Genomic DNA, 15,995 nt, shown 5'->3' on the forward strand with positions numbered 1-15,995 from the left:
ATTGTCAAAACACACACACACACACACACACACACACACACACACACACACGACTATGGGGCTAGAAAGACAAGAGAAGGGGAATAAGATTGATTTTAAAAAGGAGCCATTGAGAAGGTTGGGAAGAGGTAATGATAGAGTGCCAGAGAAGAGAGGGCCATTAGGAAGATGGATAAACCAAAAGAATATCCCTAGATTAAAGCAGGCAATGGTTTAACATCAGCTTCTTATTTAACAATGTTACAAGAAAAGATTGAAGAGGTAAAATAACTTTTCAAAATCATATGGGGGCTTTTTCAAGGTAGTATGAAGAAAGCTTAGGTCAGGAAGAACAGCTGGAAGACAAAGAAGAAAAAGAAATCTGGAAGTCAAGGGCAGGAGTGGAAATGAGAGGCAGAGTGGGAGGGCCAGGGCTGTGGGAGGCCTGGCTCTTCTCTGATGTGCAATGTAAATGAGGTGCAGATTTGTCAGTTGGAAGAGAGAGGAAGTCACTATAAAGAACTGAGAAAAAGGTTTGCTGAGTTTCAAGATCAAACACCGCATTTTAGAGTCAGAAGTTCTATCTCCCAGTGAAATGCTGCTTTTGCTACTTCTAATGCTGGGAGTTCTCATCCCAGGTGGTGACAATGAACATGGTAAGAGTAACTCTGGGTTCTCCCAGCATGGGTGGAGGGGTCTGGGTAAAAGCATGATGTACACACACCTGAAGGTGTGGGTCATCCTGTCTCCAGCTCTTTTCTTCCATTTTGGAGACTGGGGATGGAGTCTGAGGCCCTGGCACAGGCAAATGTCTGAGGCATTTTGTTGTTCAGACTCTGGGCTCTTTTTCTCAGGATCTGGTTTTCATTATGCCCACATTTTTCTTCTGATTTATTTTTTTCACTTTTCTTGTACTTCCACCCCCACAGCTTTCCAGGGGCCAACCTCTTACCATGTCATCCAGATATCATCCTTTATCAACAGCACCTGGACACAACATCAAGGCTCAGGCTGGCTGGATGATTTGCAGATTCATGGCTGGGACAGTGAGTCAGGCACTGCCATTTTCCTGAAGCCGTGGTCCAAGGGCAACTTCAGCAATCAGGAAATGACTGAACTGGTGGAGGTATTTCGAGTCTATTTTATCGGATTCACTCAGATAATAGAGGATCATGTCAGTGAATTCCAGTTGACATGTGAGTACAGTTTTCTGGAGAGATTATCAGTGCTTTTTCTCAGGATCTTTCTCTCCTTCTTCCCAGTTTATCCAACTGTGTGCACACACTTCTCTAGAGTTGTCTTCCACGTAGACTCCCTCTCTCCACAAACTATTTCAGAGTCTTCATTCTCCTGCACGCTTGTCTGATAAAGATCCCCCTTTGGAACCATCTCCTGGTTTGTTGATGTTGAACTTTTTTTCTCTTAAACCTCAAGCAAGAAGCCCTCACTTTTCCCACTCTGTGCCTGAGTAAACTAAAGTGTGACATCCTTTTATTCTTTAATCCAACTCTTCCAGCATTTCCTGCCTCATCCCTCCTCTCCATGTAATTCTCCTGTTCATCCTGGAATGTTGTACTCCAGACTTCATCACCCTGCTCCTCACGTTTCCCCTCTTTTTTCTTCTTACCCCCGTATGTCACAACAGCATCCCATCACCACTGTTTATGGCATGTATACTGCTCCCCTATGCTCTTCTCTCTGAAAAGTCTCTGGATACAGACAGACACTACTTAACAATGGGGTAGGTTCTGAGAAATGCATTAGGTTGTCAGCAATGCATAGGTTCTGTCAGTTTCATTGGTGTGCAATCATCCTGGAGTGCACCTACACAAACCTAAACGGGATAGCCTACCACACACGTAGGCTGGTTGGTATATCCTGTTGCTCCTAGGCTACAATCCTGCACAACACATTACAAAAATCATGAGATTAAATCAAGTGCAAGAGGAAATGGTGCAGTCTAGAGATGCAGTAAACAGGAGACATAGGAGGCTGTTGTTGGTATAACATGGCATACTGTTTTATAAGAAACAACCAAAGTACTTTTTTTAAATTCCTCACACGAGGATATTTTTCTACTTTTTATCAGATAGAGTGGGAGTGATGCAGAGAGAGAGAGAGACAGAGAGAAACATTGATGTGATAGAGCCACATCGACTGGTTGCCTCCCGCATGACCTGACCAGGGCTGTGGACAGTCTGCAACGGAGGTACATGCCCTTGACCGGAATCCAACCCACGACTCATTCGTCCATGGGCTGACGCTCTAACCATTGAGCCAAACCGGACAAGGCAAGAAACTTTTTTTTTTTATAAGTAGTAAAGGTACACTCTGAAATAATAGTAAATAGTACAATAAATACTTGATCCAGCAACATCCTTTATTATCATTATCAAGTATTGTATACTATGTACATATTATATTGCTATACTTTTTAAATTTAAATTCAATTAAATTTTTCCATCACCATTTATCCCTCTGTGCCCTCTACTTTTCATACAGCTGGCAGCACAGTAGGTTTTTCTAATAGCAGCATCACCATAAACACATAAGTAATACATTGTGCTATGATGATATGATGGCTATGATGTCACTAGGCAATAGGAATATTTCAGCTCCATTATAATCTTATGATGAGAGACTACCCTTGTATATGTGGTTTGTTGTTGCCTGAACAGTTGTTATGTGGCACATGACTGTACTGAATTGGTTGTTGGCTGATCATTTTCAATCTCAGACCTTTCTCCCCACTCAAATAAATTATTCTAGGTCCTTTCTCCATCCCTTTCCTTCTTGTTTGCTTTCAAATATCAGTTTCTCTGTTTCTCTTCTATCCAGATCCCTTTGAGATCCAGGGCACAGCAGGCTGTGCAGTGCATTCTGGGAAGACCACAGTAAGCTTCTTGAGGGGAGCTTTAGGAGGACTGGATTTCCTGAGCTTCAAGAACGGTTCATGTGTGCCTGCTGCAGAGGGTGGCAACAGAGCACAGAGGTTCTGCACACTTTATAATCAGTACCCAGGCATCTCTGATATCACAGAGAGGATTCTCTTTAAAACCTGCCCTCGATTTCTCTTGGGTGTCCTCGATGCAGGGAAGAAGGAACTGCAAAAGCAAGGTTAGTTGGTTTTCTCTCCAAGAGTTTTCTATTTTACTTCCCATCACCACTTTAAATTCAAGTAGGAGGTAGAAGAGATGGGCTTAATCAATAAATTATTTGGTTTTTCAAAGGAGTGAAAGGGGGTCACTGTCCAAACGTATGTGTTTCTGAGTCCCTGTGCTCTACATTAGAGTCATAATGTGACTCTGTCCCTGCTCCTTCCTGCCCCAGTGAAACCCAAGGCCTGGCTTTCCAGTGACCCCAGCCCTTCGCCTGGCCGTCTGCTGCTGGTGTGTCATGTCTCAGGGTTTTACCCCAAAGCTGTACGGGTGATGTGGATGAAAGGTGTGCAGGAGCAGCCAGGAACTCATCAAGGTGACCTCCTGCCCTATGCTGATGGGACGTGGTATCTCCGAGTGACCCTGGATGTGGCAGCTGGGGAGACAGCTAACCTGAATTGCCGAGTAAAGCACAGCAGTCTAGGAGGCCAGGACATCGTCCTCTACTGGGGTGAGAAAAAATACTGGACCTAGCTGGACATGGGAGAAGAAGGCACTCAAACATAAAGGAAAACCAGGAAATTGATGAGATTTAATGAGTGAGAGAGAGAGAGGTAAATAAACAAGGAAGGAGGGAGAAAGAAAATGAGGGAGGAAAAATTACAGAAAGAATGAGATGCCCTAAAAGCGATTTTCAACTCATGTGCCACAAGAATTTTTAAAACATATGGTAGATAACTATTTAGCAAGGGGCACTGACCTCTTTTCCCTTAGATTGTCAAATAAATAAATAAAAATGACAACAGCCAGCACAACAATAGCTGTCTGGTGTGAATGAATCAAAATTATACCTTTTTTTTTTTGGTCAGATTGGCAAAAAAATTTTTTTGGTGTGATGCAGAATTTTAGTAGTTACTTTGTATGTGCCATGAGATAAAAAGATGGAAAATTGCTGACTTGGTATAAAAGAGGTAAGAATCTGACCCATATATTGGGTGAAGTAGGGCAAGAAGAAGAGAGAGAAGACAGGTAAGGATGTGTTTTGTTCAGAAATGTGAAAGAAGAGTTAGGTGTGCCCATACATCAGGAGAAGATGAACGATGGTGCCAGCTCTCAGGTGAGCACAGGAAGGGCAGGTGAAGCAGAGAAGGGGTTTGGAAGTAACATGTTTGTGTCTTCTCCCAATTGCCAGAACATTCTACCTCCACCAGTGTGATAGTGTTGGCAGTGATATTGCCCACCTTGATTCTTCTGACATGTCTTGCATTATGGTTTTGGAGGCGCCGGTAAGTATTAAAAAATATTTTTTTCTGTCAACTTCGCACTCTTTCATACCATTCTTATCTATTTACATCACTTTAGCCTCAATTATTCCAGAAGACCTTTTGCATTTTCTCCCTAATTCCCATCTTTTGTTTATGTCAATCTATTTTTTAATTGTGGTTAATATACATGACATAAAACTTATTATTTGAGTCATTTTTAAATGCAGATTTTAGTAGTCGTAATTACCTCCAATTTTTTGTGCGACCAATCTCTAGAACACTTTTTCATCTAGAAAACCTAAAACTCTCTACCCATTAAACAACATTTTGTTATTTCCTGGTCATGTAGGCCCGGGCAACCAACATTCTACTTTCTGTCTACATAAAATTTGATTACTCTAGACACCTCATATAAATGGAATCACCAGTATTTGTCTTGTTATGACTGGATTATTTCATTTAGGGTAATGTACTCATGATTCATCTGGTTTATGGCATGTGTCAGAATTTTTTCGCTTTTAAGGAAGGCTGAATAATATCCCACTGTATTTATATGGCATGTTTGTTTATCCATTCACCTGTCAATGGACACTTGGGTTGATTCCATCTTTTGGCCATTGTGAATAAGGCTCCTATGAAATAGGTGTACAAGTATCTCTTATGTAAAGCTAAAATTGTTTGTGTCCTTAACAGGTCATATCAGAATATTCAATAAGATTTCATCATGTCTCCTATCCCATTTGGAATAAGTACCCAGAAGATAAGAAGCTCAAGTTGTCAGTCCAGGAGGAGATCTCATCGTATTTATCAAATAATTATCATATTTGATCAACTCAGAGTTCCTATAGCTTGTGAGATACATCATAATTTGCACACTAACAGAAAAATAATTAAGAACTGTGAATTTATCATATGATAATATCAATAGTAGGCTCCACCCATATTTCACAGATGTGAGATGTGAGAAAGGATGTATCTTGGAATAAATAAAATAAATTACAGATGGTCTCCAACTTATATTTTTCAAAAACTTTCTAATGGTGTGAAAGCAATATACATTCAGTGGAAATGGTACTTGAGTTTTGATTCTTCTCCCTGGGCTAGTAATATGCAGTATGGTACTCGCTCGTGACACTGGGCAGTGGCAGGGAGCCTAGCTCCCAGTCAGCTACGAGGTCATGGGATTAATAATTGATACTCTACAATGTGTTTATTGTGTAGATGATTTTGCCCAAGTGTAGAGTAATGTATGTAAGTTTTTTAAAATATGTTTTTTATTGATTTTTTTTAGAGAGAGAAGAAGGGAGAGAGAGAGAGAGAAGCATTGATGTGAGAGAGATACATTGATTAGCTGCCTCCTGCACATTCCCTACTGGAGAGGGAGCCCACAACCCAGGCACTGACTAAATTATGTTGGGGTCTCTCAGTGCCCTGACTGAATCCTGTTGGGGTCTCTCAGGCCATGGGCCATCGCTCATCCGCTGAGTCACACCAGCTGGACTACGTATGTGTTTTGAGCATGTTTAAGGTAGGCTAGGCTAAACTGTGATATTCAGTAGGTTAGCTGTACAAAATGCATTTTTGACAAAGTGTTTTCAATTTACTATGGATGCTTTGTATGTAACTATTGTAGATCAAGGAGCATCTGTGTTCAATTTAATGGTGATATCTCCTTGGATTCCTTTTTTTTTTTTATCCTCATCCCAGGACATTTTTGCATTTATCTTCAGATAGAGTGGGCAGAAGAAAGGGAGGAAGAGAGAGAAACTTTTATGTGAGAGAGACACAGTGAGTTGTTGCCACTCACACAACCCTAAAAGGAGCCAGGGACAAACTGCAGATAAGGGTCGTGCCCTTAGTGGGAACCAAACCTGTGTCTCTCTGGTCTGCGGGCTGACACTCTAACCACTGAGCCAAACCAACCAGGTCTGGCTTCCTGTTTTAAAACAGTTTTGTGCTTATACTGGAATATCATTTGTCCAACTAAGCTAACTATAATTATGCTGGAATAATTGTGTCTTCAGAGATGCTGATCATTATTAATGTAATTTCTCTGTCTCTGCCTGGATGACTTTCTAACTGTGAAGGCCCATTTGTGATGCTTCTTCCTCTAGGAAACCGTCCCTAGTGCTACAGTGGAAGCAACCCTCCCTTGACTGGTACTATGCAGAACTCCACTTTACTCTGTACCCTCTACATTTTAGTTATTTTGTTTTTCTTTCCTTTCTACTTGTAGTCCCTTGACAGAAGGTTTGCTTTAGATGGATCCCTGGTAAGATCTTTTTTTTTTTTTTCCCTTCATTGATTTGGGAGAGAGAAAGATAGAAACATTGATGAGAGAGAACATCGATTGGCCCTCTCCTGCATGTCCCCCAATGGGGATTTGGTCCACAACCTGTGCCCTGACTGGGAATCGAACCAGCGACCCCTTGGTGCATGGGTTGACGCTCAACCACTGAGCCACACTGGCCAGGCAAGATCTTATAGTTGTACATGTATTTGTTCAGTAAAAATAATCAGAATTGCTATAACTGCCATGTTAATGCTATTTCCTCAAACCATTACTTTAGTTGATATTGTAGTTTCTCCTCTTATTAAAATATTTTTCACATAGTAAAAATCAAACAAACAAACATACAAACAAACAAAAATCATGTTCTTCTTGATTCTGCCTCTAACCCCTCTGATGAAAGCCACTTGTGCCCATACTATAACTACATTTCACCTACAGAGGTTCATGAATAGGATCCTGCTCATTATTTTTCAGTGAGAATGAATGAGAGGTAGGATGTGTGGGGGATAATAGTGCAATGGGGTTGTTACATAGTCAAGTACAAATCAAGAGGGCTGTTCTTGTCTTCAGGATCTTTGAGACGAGTGGTATATCAATTAATTCAGTTTGATCTTTGATTTACATTTACATTTAGTCACTTCTTTGCTTATTCCATAGTTTTCTAGAAACACCATTACAAAAATACAAATTCTTTTGATTAAAACAGCAGTAAGATGGAGGTGGAGAGAACCTGAGTATATTTTATATAAACTTAAGAAGGAAGTGAGAGCAAGCAGAACTTTTGGAGAAGCTGGGGGACTGGAAGCAGTTCTCTCACCTGGAAATTTTAGGACAAGATTGACTTTAGGATGTGGGAAGGGTAAAAACTGGCTAGAAATATAGTTTTCTCCTCTCTCCATTAGAATAGCAGGTTACTTCTCCAGAATGAATTAAATTCCACATCATCTTATAGAGTAGGCATGTTGTATGCTTGACTGCACCTACGGCTACCATCTAGGGCCTTAATTAATGTGTTTTTCGGAGTGTGGACTATGAGTCACCACTGGTAGTAGTACCTATGAGTTTGTTAGAAAAGGAAATGTTTAGGCCCCTCTTTAGACCTAATAAATTCAAAAATCAAAATATGGAAACTAGAGTCTGGCTGGTGTTGCTCAGTGGTTGAGTGTCGACCCATGCACCAAGAGTCGCCAGTTCGATTCCTGGTCAGGGCACATGCCCAGGTTGTGGGCCCAATCCCCAGTATGGGGTGTGCAGGAGGCAGCCAATTGATGTTCTCTCTAATTGATGTTTCTATCTTTCTCTCCCTCTTTTTCACTCTCTCTCTAAAATCAATAAAGTAAAATAAAAATATGGAAACTAGAAATCTTTGTTTTAAAAAGCCTTTCTGATTATTCTGATATACATTTAAGTTTGAGAACCCCTTGTCTAAACATTTCTCAACTTTTGCACTACTGACAGTTGGGGCCAGATATTTTTCTTTATATATGAAGGGTTGTCCTGTGCACTACAGGATTTTTAGAAGCATTCCTACTCACCAGATGCTAGTAGCACTTTCCCTCCAAATTTGACACCCAAATTTATCTTCAGATACTGCCAAATGTCCCCTAGGGGAGCAAATTTAACCCAGATGAGGAGCAAGCTTAGTTGGAATAATTGGTGCATAGTGTATATGTGACCTAATTAGGACCAATCCAAATGAAGCCTACAGATTATATTTGGTAGTTGAGAAAGGAAGGGCTCTTTCTTTGCCTGTATGATATGCCACCATCAAAACTGGATGTAGTCCCATTCATTTATTTTTGCCTTTGTAGTGAAGTGTATAGAATCTACTCCAAGACCAAGGTCCATAAGTTTAGTACTTATGATGTTTTTTCTATGTAATTCATTGTTTTCTGGTCTTATGTTTAGGTCTTTGATCCATTTTGAGTTAGTTTTTGTATATGAAAACTAAGTAATCTAGTTTCATTGTTTTGCATATGGTTTTCCAATTTTCCCAGCACATTTATTAAAGAGGCCTTCTTTTCCTTTATTGTATGTTTTTGACTCCATTGTTGAAAATTATTTGGCCATATACATATAGGTTTATTCCTGGACTCTCAATTTTATTCCATTGGTCTGTGTGCTTGTTTTTCTGCTGATACCATGCTGTTTTGATTATTGTTGTTTTGTAGTATAATTTTAAATCAGAGAGTATTATATCTCTGGCTTTGCTTCTTTTTTGTTCAGGATTGCTTTCAGTATTTGAAGCCTTTTGTGATTTTTTTATAAAGGTGGTAATTTTTATTTTTTGTTCAATTTCTTTAAAAAATATCATTGGGAATAAAAATTTTTTTTTTTATTGATTTTAGGGAGGAAGGAAGAAGGAGAGAGAAATAGAAACAGTGATGAGAGAGAACATCAATTCACTGCCTCCTGCACACCCCCCATTGGGGATTGGGGTCACAACCTGGGCATGTGCCCTGACCGGAAAATTGAACCAGCAAACTCTTGGTGTATGGTTTGATGCTTAATCACTGAGTCATATTGGCCAGGCTCATTGGGATTTTTGAGAGGGATTGCATTAAATCTATATATTGCTTTGGCTAATATGGCCATTTTAGCTGCTGATTATTTCAAATTTTAAAAATCAGTTTCTCTCTCCTAAAGTTTCTTTGCATTTTATTTGTGTCATATAAGAGTCAACTTACCTAATTTCAGTATTTGGGGAGGAAGTTTCCCTACATATCTAATAAGCAATTTTTTTTGGATACTAGATATTTGTTTTACAATTCAACTCAATTCTGACACTAGAGATGTCAGATTTCACAGGTTAAGAATTCAGTACTATAAGAATGCCCCCCTCCCACCTAACTTCAGATTCCAACTGCAAGGCTATTACCTGTGCTTCAGACCCACTTGCTATAGATTAGAAATCCCCATGCCTTTCTCTTGGGTGTTAATTAATTTGCTAAAGCTCTTCACAGAACTCAGATAAATATCATCCTTACTAGATCACCTATGTATTATGAAAAAGATATAACTCAGGAACAGCTAGATATACGAGATACATATTGGAGTGTACAGAGAAATATCTCAGAGCTTCCATGTCCTTTCCAAGGGTGCCACTTCCTTGAATCTTGAGGTGTTTATTAATCCAGAAGTTCTCTGAACCCCATCCTTTTGGGATTATATGGATACATTTTTACATAGGTAAAATTGATTAAATAATTGGCCATTAAAGATTGATTTAACCTTCACTTTCTTCTTCCTGAAGGTCAGTTGGGTGGGACTGAAAGTTTCAACCCTCCACTCAGAGGGTTAGCTCTGCTGTCTACCAGCCCTCACCCTTAGGTTACCTCAATAACATAACAAAAGATTCCTCAATTGCTCACTACACTTGGAAAATTCCAAAGGTTTTAGGAGCTTTGTGCCGGAAACAGGATGAAGAATGAAGACAAAATATGTATTTCTTATTACAAACCACAATATCATATTATTTCTAACTTTTTGATGTAGAGGCTTAAACAATTTATATTTAGATATTATGCTTTTCATAGGTTATTTTTAAGGCAAAAATTTTACATAAGCATGTTTTTAGATGCATATGAGAAAGTTTAATATGCCCTTTACCTTTGTCAGTTTGATATACATTATTATTTTTATTTTATGGTTGGCATTATTACAGATGTCCCCTCTCTTTGCCCACCTCCTCCATTCTCCCACACATCTCTCCTGGCCCTCACTACACTGTTGTCTCTGACCATAGGCTATACATATTTGTTATTTGGCTCATCTCTTCACCTTCTTGTATCCAGTCTCTCTGACCTTCCTCTGCTCTGACATCCCTCAGTCTGTTCCAATGCTCCATGCCTCTGGTTCTATGTTGTTTAGAAGTTTGTTTTTGTTCATTAGATTCCACATATACGTGAGATCATAGGGCACTTATCTTTCTCTGACTGGCTTATTTTGCTTAACATAATAATCTCCATCCATACTGTTGCAAAAGTGGCAGTTCAGTCTTTCTCAGAGTTGTGTAATATTCCATTGTATATATGTACCACTCTTTTTTATCCACTCAACTATTGACGGGCACTTAGTCTGTTTCCAGATCTTGTGAATAATGCTGCAATGATCATAGGCGTGCTTCAGGATTCTTAGGATATATTCCCAGAAGTGGGAATGCTGGGTCAAAAGGCAGTTCCATGTAATTTTTTTGAGGAAATTCCATACTGCTTTCCATTCTGCATTGCCACCAACAGTGCACTAGTGTTCCTCAACAGTGCTTGTTGTATATAGATTTATCGATGGTAGGCATTCTGGAAGGTGTGAGGTGATACCTCATTGAAATTTTAATTTGCATCTCTGATGATTAGAGATGTTGAGCATTTTTAAAATATTTACTTTTCTATATCAGGGTTTTCTTTGTAATTTTGAGAAAATATTCCTAGATGTATGAATGTTTAAATTTTCTCCTTTATATCTAAATAATTCTTTCCTGCCTATAAGACTACTTTGTCCAAAATAAGTGGAGCTATATCAGCTTCCTTTTGGTTAGTGTTTTTATAGTATATATTTTCCATCTTTTTATTTTGTATATTTCTGCTTACTTACATCGATGGTATTCATTTTGTGAGCATAATATAGTTAATTTTTTTCATCTCAGTTTGATACACTTTTTGTTTTCTTCTTTTTTAACTCATCTTTATTGTTGAATGTATTACAGATGTTTCTGCTATTTTTCCCCATTGATTCCCTCCTCTCCAATCCCACCCCTCTCCTGCCTTCCCCACACTATTTTTGGCGTCCATTGGTTAAGCATATATGCATAGAAGTTTTTTGGTGTATCTCATTTCGCTCTCCTTCCCCGCTTCCCTTTGAGGTTCATCAGTCTAACAACAAATTTGTACTTCTTAATTCCTTCATCTTTTTCACCCATCTCCCCAGCTCCCACCCATCTGGCAAGCAACAAAAAATTCTCTGTATCTATGAGTCTGTTTCTGTTCTGCTTGCTCATTTTGTTTGTAGAATCAATTGTTGATAGGTATGCATTAATTGCCATTTTATTGTTCATATTTTTGTTCTTCTTCTCCTTCAAGAAGACCCTTCAACATTTCATATAATACTGGGTTTGTGGTGATGAACTCCTTTAGGTTTTTCTTGTCTGGGAAGCTCTTGATATGTCCATCGATTCTAAATGATAGCTTTGTAGGATAGAGTAATCTTGGTTGTAGGTCGTTGTTTTTCATCACCTTGAATATCTCTTGCCACTCCTTTCTGGCCTGCAAGGTTTCTTTGAGAAATCAGCTGACAGTCTTATGGGAGCTCCTTTGTAGGTAATAGACTGCTTTTCTCTTGTTGCTTTTAAGATTCTCTCCTTGTATTTAACCTTTGGCATTTTGATAATGATGTGTCTTGGTGTGTACCTCCTTGGGTTCGTCTTGTTTGGAATGCTCTGTGCTTCCTGGACTTGTATGTCTGTTTTCTCTACCAAGTTAGGGATTTTTTCTGTCATTATTTTTTCAAATAGGTTTTCAATTTCTTGCTCTCTCTCTTCTCTTTCTGGCACCCCCATGATGTGAATGTTGGTATGCTTGAAATTGTCCCAGAGGCTCCTTACATTATTTTCATTTTTCTGGATTCTTTTTTCTTCTTGCTGTTCTGATTGGGTGTTTTCTGCTTCCTTATATTCCAAATCGATGGTTTTCTTCTTGGCTTTACCTACTTTACTATTGATTCCTTGTAAGTTACTCTTTATTTCAGTTAGTGCATCCTTCATTTCTGACTTGTACTTTTTTATGTTGTTGATATTCTCATTAAGTTCCTTGGAGGTCTCCTTCAGTTCCTTGAAGGTCTCACTAAATTCCTTGAATGTCTCACCAAGTTCCTTGAGCAACCTTATAACCTGTGTTTTGAAGTCTGCATCTGATTGATTGCTTATCTCCATTTTGTTTAGTTCTTTTCCTGGAGTTTTGTTCTTTTCTTTCATTTGGGACATGTTTCTTTGTCTCCTCATTTTGGCTGCTTTCCTGTGATTGTTTCTATGTTTTAGGTACAGTTGTTATGTCTCCTAGGCTTTGTAGGGTGGCCTATTGTTGTAGGTATCCCATAGGATCCAGTGGCATGGTCTCCCTGATCACTCCAGCTGGGCCCTTGAGTGCGCTCTAAGTGTGGACTGTACACCCTTCTGTTGTTATTGAGTCTTGATTGCTGTTGGCATGTCAATAGGAGAGATTTATTCAGGTTGATCAGCTGCAAGGACTGGCTGTGTTCACTAGCCACTGGCCTCTGACTGCTTGGAGGATCAGCTGTGTAGGGGCCTACCACACAAAGCAAGACTTATTTCAGCAGGGCTCCAGTACCCACTGAGTCCGCTCATTGAGTGTGTCACTTGTGGAGGTGGTTGGGTGGTGGTGCTTCGATATGGTCTGAAGCTATCTACTGGGTGTGCTAGCTTTGGGGTAAGGTCAACCACTGCCTGTGTTCTGTCCAGGGCCATCCGGCATAAGCTACAATGTGATCTGCAGGTGACTGCTTCTTGTGCTGGGCTTGGAGGTGTCAAGGAAAAGCCAAGTTATGAATCAAGGCTGGCTGCTTCTAGTGCCAGGCCTGGGGCCACTTAACAAGAGGTATGGGGCTCACTGAGTCTAGATGATGCTTGTTTGAGAGATTTTAGAAAGCTCTGAAGCAGGATCCAAGGCATGCCAATCCTATGGTAAAAGCTTTGGAAACACCTTGGGTGGGCTTGTGGGTGGAACACGGCCTCAGGGAATCACCAGGGCAGGGCAAACAGTATGAGCCAGGTTGCTGGAGTCCCAGATATGGTGGCTGTCTGCTGCTCCAGGAAAGAGCTCACCAAAGGAACATCAACCTCTGCCAGCACCTCTGTCCAGGAGTAAGGTGCCCCTCCAGCCCTTCTCACGAGGCCAAACAACTGAGTTCTTTGTATGTCTCTGGTGCCCCTCAAGTTGCCTCGCCTCCAGCTCCGAAGGAGCAAGTCAGAGTAAGTCTGTGCATGGGCCATTTAAGAGGAGCTGCCTGAAGCTCCTGCAGCCACAGCGTCAGTTCCCTCTGGCTTTTCCAGCCAGAAGTTATGGGGACTTTTCTTCCTGGCACTGGAACCCTGAGCTGGGCACCTGGTGTAGAAGGGGGACCCTTCACTCCTCACAAAGGACCTTCCCAGCCGAGTTGAGCCTCCTGATGTTTATCAGCCACACGTGGGTGCAGAACCAGCCCATTCATGCCTCCGCCCCTCCTACCAGTCTTGGTGTGGCTGTTTCTTTAATTTCATAGTTGTAGGACTTCCATTCAGGCCGATTTCAGGCAGTTCTGAATGAGGTTGTGTTGTAGTTTAGTTGTAATTTTGACGTGCTTGTGGGAGGAGGCGATACCGTGTTTACTTACACTGCCATCTTGACCGGAAGTCTCTTTTATTTAGTTGTTATTTAAAACAATTTTCATTATTTAAATTATAATTTATATTCAATATTATTTTGTATTTGTTTCAGATGTACAGCATAGTGATTATACAATCATATACTATACAAAATGGTCTCTCTGATATTTCTAGTACTCACCAGGCACCTTGCCTATTTATTACAATATTATTGACTATATTTCCTATGCTGCACTTTATATCCCCAATACTAGTTTGTAACTACCAATCTGTACTTTTCAATCCCTTCATATTTTTTACCTAGTTCCCCAAATCCCTTCCCCCTGGCACACATCAATCTGTTCTCTGTATCTGTGTCTATTTTTGTTTGGTTCGTTAATTTATATTGTTCTTTAGATTCCACATATAAGTGAAATCATATGATATTTGTTTTCTCTGACTGACTTATTAGCATAATACCCTCTAGGTCCATCCATGGTGTTTCAAATTTTGTTCTTTTTTATGGCCTAGTAATATTACATTGTGTATATCTACCACAGCTTTTTTATTCACTCATATATTGATGGGTACTTTGTTTGCTTCCATTGCTTGGCTATTGTAAATAACACTGCAATGAACATAGGGGTGCATATACTCTTTTGAATTACTGTTTTGGGTTTCTTTGGATGTATATTCAGAAATTGAATCGTTGGGTCATGAGGCAGTTTCATTTTTCTTTTTCTTTTGTTTTTAATCCTACTGGAGAATTTTTTTTTTTTTTTTTGCATTTATCTTCAGATAGAGTGGGAGGTAACAGCGGGAGGAAGAGAGAAAGAAGAAACATTGACATGAGAGAGACACCTCAATTTGTTGCGACCTGCACAACCCCAACTGCGGCCGGGACAAACTGCAACCGAGGTATGTCCCCTTAGCTGGAATTGAACCTGGGACTCCCCGGTCCATGGACAGATGCTCTAACCGCTGAGCCAAACCGACCAGGGCAGGCAGTTACATTTTTAATTCTTTGAGGAAACTCCATACTGTTTTCTAAAGTTGCTGCACAAATCTGCACTACCAACAGTGCACAAAAGTTCCCTTTTTTTTCTGCATCCTCAGTAACACTTGTTGTTTGTTGATTTATTGATGATAGTCATTCTAACAGGTGTGAAGTGATATTGTGGTTTTAATTTGCATTTCTCTGATGATTAGAGACATTGAGCATCCTTTCATATATCTATTGGCCATCTGTATGTCTTCTTTGGAGAAGTGTTTATTCAGCTCTTTGCCAATTTTTTAATTGACATTTTTTTTTTTTTTTTTACCATCCTTATCTTTTAATTAGTCTACTTAATTTCAGTGCTGTTACTCCTGTATTTGAGTTTATATGTATAATCTTATTATGGCTTTCTTCTTTTTATATCCCCTTTATATTGTATTTTCTCCCTGACTTTCTGTCTGCTTTTTAGATTAAGTATTTTTAATTATACCATATTACCATTTTTTGCGTAATGGTTTCTTGGCCTTTTACTATTCTTTTATTGATTATCCTGGAAGCATTTACATTCATCCTAAGCTAATTAAATTGTAATACAAATTAGTATTTTACCACTTCATGCTAGTGCAATGATTCTAGAAGACTTTGTAAAAATAATGTAAATGAAGTTATTTCAAAATGGAGTTAGACCTGCCATCCCAAAGGAACTGTCTTGCATATCTTATGCCTCAAACATTGGAATGTTAAAACATGGCAAAATTACCTTTGTGCTAGGCCTAAAGCAATATTGTTTTACAATGAACTTTTTGCAAGAGCAACAAGAAAGCAGATATGACTAAAGAACTGATGGATATTAGACTGAAAATTAAAAACATTGTTTAAAATTAACATCACTGTGTTAGCTTACCTGAGCCAATAAAAAGGGCTTTTATTTTATTAATGTAATTGTCCTTCTTCCCTTTCTCATAAATATCTCTTTCCTTTGTCTCCTAATCAAAACACTATTTGGGTTTCT

General features: G+C 39.4%; 1 protein-coding gene across 1 annotated transcript; it reads left to right on the forward strand.

The window, feature by feature from the left end:
* The first annotated feature begins 485 nt into the window (after positions 1–485).
* On the forward strand, positions 486–5,057 carry LOC118637719 (T-cell surface glycoprotein CD1b-2-like). The gene is made up of 6 exons (XM_036273269.1): positions 486–635; positions 909–1,175; positions 2,818–3,096; positions 3,310–3,588; positions 4,270–4,363; positions 5,036–5,057. The coding sequence occupies exons 1-6, from the start codon at positions 575–577 to the stop codon at positions 5,055–5,057; spliced, it is 1,002 nt and encodes a 333-aa protein (XP_036129162.1). The 5' UTR covers positions 486–574.
* The last annotated feature ends 10,938 nt before the right edge of the window (positions 5,058–15,995 follow it).

The sequence above is a fragment of the Molossus molossus genome, unplaced genomic scaffold (assembly GCF_014108415.1).
Source record: "Molossus molossus isolate mMolMol1 unplaced genomic scaffold, mMolMol1.p scaffold_m16_p_20, whole genome shotgun sequence".
Taxonomy (NCBI): domain Eukaryota; kingdom Metazoa; phylum Chordata; class Mammalia; order Chiroptera; family Molossidae; genus Molossus; species Molossus molossus.